General features: G+C 35.9%; 1 protein-coding gene across 1 annotated transcript; it reads right to left on the reverse strand.

Annotated features, from left to right (window-relative positions):
• Positions 1-604: 604 nt before the first annotated feature.
• Positions 605-5,092, reverse strand: LOC129887621 (UDP-D-apiose/UDP-D-xylose synthase 2-like). Its single transcript, XM_055962787.1, has 9 exons — positions 4,547-5,092; positions 3,745-3,837; positions 3,468-3,575; positions 2,086-2,200; positions 1,873-2,006; positions 1,666-1,767; positions 1,490-1,582; positions 1,233-1,368; positions 605-1,147 (listed from the first exon to the last, which is right to left on the reverse strand). The coding sequence occupies exons 1-9, from the start codon at positions 4,811-4,813 to the stop codon at positions 1,035-1,037; spliced, it is 1,161 nt and encodes a 386-aa protein (XP_055818762.1). The 5' UTR covers positions 4,814-5,092; the 3' UTR covers positions 605-1,034.
• Positions 5,093-6,950: the final 1,858 nt, after the last annotated feature.

The raw sequence follows: 6,950 nt of genomic DNA on the forward strand, positions 1-6,950 counted from the left end.
CTATATTGTATAGTTAGTGTATACTTTCTACGAGTTTTTGATTGTATGGTCGATGTATATTTCCTATGATCTTTGGCTATTTTTATGTAAATAAAACATAACTATATTTTTTTGTAATTAATTACTTTATTGTATTTATTTAAAACTAGCCATAATTAATTACTTTATTGTATTTATTTAAAACTAGCCATAAATACTATTGCAGGGATATTGTCTATACAAAATCATTTATGATCGTTAGGGCCTTCCCTTTTCTTCTGTTTCAATCAAACTTTAACCTCACTGAATCTTGAAATGAGTTCATGAGAATAAGATCCTTATGTCGTGTAAATTTGCAAATGACACTTGGAATAATCAGCTCTGAGCTCAAATAAACTATGAATACCTATTTAGTTCGTTTTAAGAAAATAGATTCCCATACTGAAGAAGCAGTGACTACCATTGCTAAAGATTAGCATCAGGAACAAGCTCAAGCCGCCTCCTCAAGCAGCTAATCGAGAAATGGAATGCTCCAATTAAAGAAGACAATCATAAGAAAGGGAGCAAATATCACCTTGTGTCTAGAAGCAAACACATCAAATGCAATAGCAGAAAGAAGACACGATACAGAAAATTGGAGAAGTCATATATATTGTAAAAACAAGTACTTGGGAGATTAACATTATCTAACATAGACAATAAAGTAAAAGGACAGTTTAATCAAACAAATAAAGTAATAGATTAGGAAAATCTCAGTGGAATGATACAACATACTTCCATACCGAAGAATGATAATATAATGACAACAAAACTTCTATGAGCAGATTGCAGGCTTCCTTTGACTAATGTGTCGAAAACTGTTGTAGCTAAGGCTTTAATGGCATTACACTACATATGACACGAAAACATGATGTTTATGGCCATGACCTTTGCATGAAGTGGATGACAAAAAGAATAACGTGGATGAAGTCGAACCGAGTAGATGAAGATTCTTCAAAAGAATATGAAAGCCTGCCAACATGAAGCACACAGTAAAGCTCTGTTCCTGACTTCATTCAATTTGCAGTTGTCTTTGACATTGCCTGCTTGACAGCCTCAGCATATGTCCTATGTTGGTATGTGAGTGTGGATTCAAGCAAGTCCCATAGGGATGTCTTTGGGTTCCAACCTGGTCATCAGTCAATCCAACCGTCAAGTTATTTTCGACTCTCAGGAGTTAGCATTTCTCAATAGATAAGGAATCAAATTATTACCAAGTTGTCTGTTAATTATGGTCATGTCTGGAATACGCTTGTCACTGTCATCATACCCCTCGCCATAAAATTCTTTAGAACTTACATCGACGGTGGGAGTTTCAAGAGGAGATTCTCCACTCACCTTTGAGTATACCTGTTCTAACGCAAGAGAATGAGCTGAGAATGCAGAACATATGCTGAATGAAATGTAGAACTGAAGCAATATCCATGGCCAGAGAGGTGGGATTAAAATGACAAAGCGGTCACTCAATTACCTGACTCATCATTTCAGCTAGCTGCCTAACAGTAACTTCATTGTTAGGATTGCCGACGTTAAAGATATGGCCATTGGCCCGTGCAGGATTTTCCTGAGAGAAAAATCAAATGAATCACAATAGAACATAATACATTTTAAGAACAAGAATAGAGAGTTTAATACGTCAAAACTCACAATCATCAAGAAAACAGCTTCAATAGCATCCTTGATATATATGAAGGTTCTCTGTGAATGTCCACCATCCACTAGTTTTAATGGTTCATGTCTTAACAGGTTCTACAAAAGAAATAAAGAGATGATTAAATTGACACACATGCTCTAGTAAACATCAGATGACTTCAAACTCAGCCCAAAAAAAACAAAACAAAAAAATATACGTACATTACTAAAGCAAGCCAATACTCTTGGAACACCTTCACTAGGACCATCAATCCCAGGAATGAAATCCATCCTGGGACCAATCCAATTGAAGGGCCTAACAATGGTGAATTCTAAGCCATTCTCAGCACCCTCAGCTGCAAAACATCATTAACTGAGAAATATATGAAAAGAGATTCAACTTTAGAACAGCCAGATGAAAGTACGGTTACACACCATAGATCAATCTCTCAATCAATTGCTTTGCACAGGCATAGGACCACCTTTGCTTTTCAATAGGTCCAAAAATGCAAGGAGATGCATCTTCCGACAGAACAAAATAAGCAGGATCCTAGAAATAATCAGGTAAGGATCAGAATATCTCCACAAAAGTAACAGAAAGCATAATATGGTCGATGATACCACAGTCCACACCAGCAGCTAAAGATACAATCCACTACTCGAGATCATGTTAAACACTCTTTCCACATTGCTAATTAAGATTCAAGTTAAACAGTAAATCAAGCAACTTCAAAGCACATAGCCTTGAAAGTAATTAACCCTGTGCTTCTGGTTATGGAAAATGGCATCATTTCATGCATACGCTTGCCAATTACCAACCACTAGCTATTCAAAAACTATTATAGACAAAGACAACTAGCTTTCTAAACATAGAGATGCAAAAATGTAATACAAGCCCGAATAATATTTCCATACTAATTCATTAATGCCTCCTAAACCTACATACAATAATGTCGTGCAGTTCAGGTAGACATGAACAATACACTGAATAGGCCTTGTGTTTCATGTTTCATTGACATCCAATACCAAGACTCATTTACCACATAATAGGGTGCCTTGTGGGATAACATTTGCTACTAAGATGAGGTGACTTTGAACATAAATTATTATACTCACACAAAAGAATGAGAGAAACCAAAAATGGATGGGCAAGTTGAGAATACATTTGGATTTCCACAGGTTGTCACAACTCACAATCAATGAGACCTAACGTCTAATACACCAGGAATGCATTAAGAAAAATATGAAAGAGAAAATTGAGAAAAAAATAACTCAAGTCTCAAATATCCTTTTGATTAAAAAACTTCCATTACAAGTCTTTTCCAATATAACATAATATAAAGAATGCTCCAGATTAACTAACATCTCAATATCGTTTACGAGGTTGGTTGGAGATTGTAGCTAGGGCAGGGATGCATGTGGGATTTAGAGATTCTGTAGTTCTGGAGAATCTTAATTTGTCCTAAAAGAAAAAATTGTGAAGCATTGGAAAATAACAGGCCAAAATGGCACACAATAGACATAGAGAGAATCCACCAAGTTGACCCCAACTCAATTAGGATTAAGGCATATTTATCGTTATATTACTATCATTTTACACTAAAATACAACATCTTTCACATCAATCGTACCATAGTCCATAGCACCACTTCTTATTCTCTCTCTCTTTTTTTTGGAGAGAGAAGAGGACATTTCACAATAAGAGGATAGTTCAAGAACTTCCATTATATGCAACATGACACAGAAAATAACAGATCAATAATTTGCACAAGTTTGCCATTTAACAAGAGTAATAACATGAAGAAAGTTTCTCTTACCTGGCGCAATGGGCTGTCTTGGGGTAAAAAGGCACCTATGGTTTTCCCATAAACTTCACAAGTGGAAAAGTGAATGAGACGCTTTCCATTTTCTGAGCAGTACTTAACCTGAATTATCAATTAACATCAACTACCAACAGAAAAGGTGAAATCTTTCTGGAAGTGACATCCCACAAGCACAGAAATTGTGCTTTATGAGGTACAGATAGAAATCTCTCTTTAAACAACATTCATTTTTTATAAGAACTATGAGAAATTAGAAATCCGAAATGCATACCACTGGTAGAGCATCAATGAAGTTGCTGTAGATAGTGTCAAGTGGGCGCGTATTATAATCAGCTGGAGTGCAGATCGCAGCAAGATTTACCGTCTACATCAAAAGAAAAGAGAAAAAATTAGCATTCGTCAAGGACTTCCTTCGTACAGCGTTTTTGAGAAAGGCATCCCAAAGTATATATAAGTTTAAACTAGTCCATAATTACAAGGAAGCTTAACTTAATTTCGGAAATTCTCTCCAAAATTCTGACCATGAATCAAGTTCATATCATAACAGATCTCAAATTCACATTAAGATCCCAAAAGAATTGCTAGTTCCAATATTCAGAAACTAAAGTATAATTTTTTACCAGAACATCAAGCTAGTCTTGAAAAGAGCTACAACTAAAAGAAAACTAATATAGACAAAGTTAACAAGTGCACCAAATGAAGTGATAACTTAAAGATGCAACATAAATGGTAGAGTGACTTGTGAAAAATTTCCGAGCTAATCAATGAAGAAAGAAAACAGTTTTCTAGATGACAGAGTGGCTTTGCTAATCAGACCCATTGAGATCAGCTCTTCATGCTTGGATCCTAAAAATCTTCTACTATAAAATAAGCAGCAAAGGATTATGCACCAATTAAATATATCAACCAAAGCAACACTGATACTTCAAAATTCATAAAATCTCAGTAGCTCAGTTAGTTAGCTATTTGATTCCCCGCCTTATAATCCCCTCCCCTATAGAAATTAAAGTCACATTTAGTCCTCTATGCTCCGATTCGCATAGAAGAAAAAAAAAGCCCTACAGTAAAATTACCAGATCTGCCATTTTGATGAGTCCTTCAAGGCGAGAATCATTCTTAATATTGATTCGATGGAACTGTATCCGTCCATTCCAAGGTAGAGAAGCCGGTTCAAGGAGGTGTTTGATTTTATCACTGTAAACATCGACGGCGAGCACCGTGTGCGGCGTTTCCGACATGAGCTTCTCACATAAGTGGGACCCAATAAAGCCACCGGCACCGATCATGCATATCGTCATCGGGTTAATCGGATTGCCGTCTAGATCTACCCTGCCTGCCATAAATTCTCTCTGTATAGTTGATTTTAGAGGAAGGAAAAGGAGGGAAGAGAGTTGCTCGTGGCTTTGAGTGTGGTTTTTATGCTGGCATTCACAGTGTTTATTTATACATATACATACGTTTTCTTACGCGCTTAGATTATTATTGTTTTCATGTTGACAAGTGACAAGTGTGGTTGGATACAGGTGTTAACGGCTGGATTTTTCTGTTCTTGGTTTCTGAATTTTGATTGTCAAACCGAGGTAGAAATGAAATAGGTATTTTAGTAGATATGGATTCAAAAGAGTAAATGGTAGAGGTTTAATGATTAATAATAGAATGATGGCAATTAAGTTAGCTGTTAGTGAGTTAACTTTGAACATTTGTTGATGGACTAGGAGGTCAAGAAGTACTCTGGGAGGATTTGGATAAAGTGCTGAGGAGTATAATGCATGCTTTTCGTTGGTGGAGATTTTCATAGTCATATCAGGGCAACTTTTAGTGATTTTGACGATGTGCATAGAGGCTTTGGTTTAAGGTTAGAAAGGAGGGGGGCGTTCACTTCTTAATTTTGTTGAAGTTTTTGAGTTAATGATCTCTAATTTGAGCTTTTCAAAGACGAAGGACCATTTGATTACCTTTCGAAGTGTGGTGACTAAAATGCAAATAGATTATTTACTCCTTAAGGAGGATAGAATCCTTGAAGGGATTACAAGGTTATCTTGACCGAGAATTTTACCACCCAACATAAACTATTGGTGATGTACTTTGAGATCAAGAGGGAGAGAGAGAAAAAGGACTATGTATGAACAATCGAGGATCAAAATGAGATGACTTGACCCCTGTTCGAGTGCGAAAGATGGAGGCGAAGTTGATAGCGATGAAAGGCTTAGGAAGTTGATAGTGATGGAAGGCTTAGGGGAGTATGAAGATGAGAACAACATATGTGATAGGACAATTAGTGGCATTGGAAAAGTAGCAAGAGAGGTGATAGGGGTTTCAAGTGGTAACTCTGATGGTCATTAAGGGGATTGATTGTGAAATGGAGAAGCTCAAGGTAAAGTAAAAGTCAAGAAGATTGCCTATGCAAAGCTTGTGGAGAGCAAGAACCAGACAAAAAAACGGACCAATAAAGAAAGGTGTAAGATGGAAGAGACAATAAAGAAAGCTTGCCCGTCTAGATCTACTCCTCCCTGCCATTTCCACAGATAAATCATCTCTGTATAATTGATTTAGATGAAGGAAACGGAGGGAGAAGAGTTTCTTGTGCTTTGATTGTGTTTTTCATACTAGAATTACGATGTTTGTTATATGCATTCTTACATGCTTAGATTATTATATATTATTTTCATATTAACAAGTGACAAGTGACGTTGGATACATGTGTTAACGACTGAATTTTTTCCCTCTTGGTTATTGAATATTTTTTGAATTCTGATTAACAAATCAAAAGAGTGAGTTGCTGAAGGGTAGGCGGATCAATGAGAAGATGAAGATGATTAAGCTAGTCGGTGGAGGATTTGTGGATGTTTTTAAAGGATGCAATTAGAGGGAGGAGAGTTGCTTGTAGCTCGAGTGTGTGTTTCATACTAACATTCACTCTGTTTATCATTTATTTTCTTGCATTTACTATGTTTATCTGTTATTTTCTTACACGCTTAAATTACTATTATTTTCATGTTGACAAGTGACATGTGTAGTCGAATGCATGTATTAATAACTCAATTTTTCTCTTTTTGATTATTGAATATTATATTAATTTTGATTAACAAATCAAGGGAGAAAGTAACAGAAGCTAGGAGGATCAATGATAAAATACTAAGCTAGTTACTAGAGTATTTGTGAATGTTTTTAGAGGAAGGAAAAGGAGGGAGGAGATTGAGTTGTCATTGCTCGGCGATGTGTTTCATACTAGCATTCACAATATTTATTATATGCATTCTTATACGCGTAGATTATTATTGTTTTCATGTTGACAAATGACGAGTGTGATTGGATACATGTGTTGATGATACGGTTTTCTTCTTTGATTGTTGAATATTTTCTTGATTCTAATTAACAAATCAAGGGAGCAAATGGCTGAAGGTAGGAGGGTCAATGAGAAGATGATGATGATTAAGTTAGTTGTTGGAAGGTTTGTGAATGTTTTTAGAGGATGAA

The sequence above is a fragment of the Solanum dulcamara genome, chromosome 4, assembly GCF_947179165.1.
Source record: "Solanum dulcamara chromosome 4, daSolDulc1.2, whole genome shotgun sequence".
Classification (NCBI taxonomy): Eukaryota; Viridiplantae; Streptophyta; class Magnoliopsida; order Solanales; family Solanaceae; genus Solanum; species Solanum dulcamara.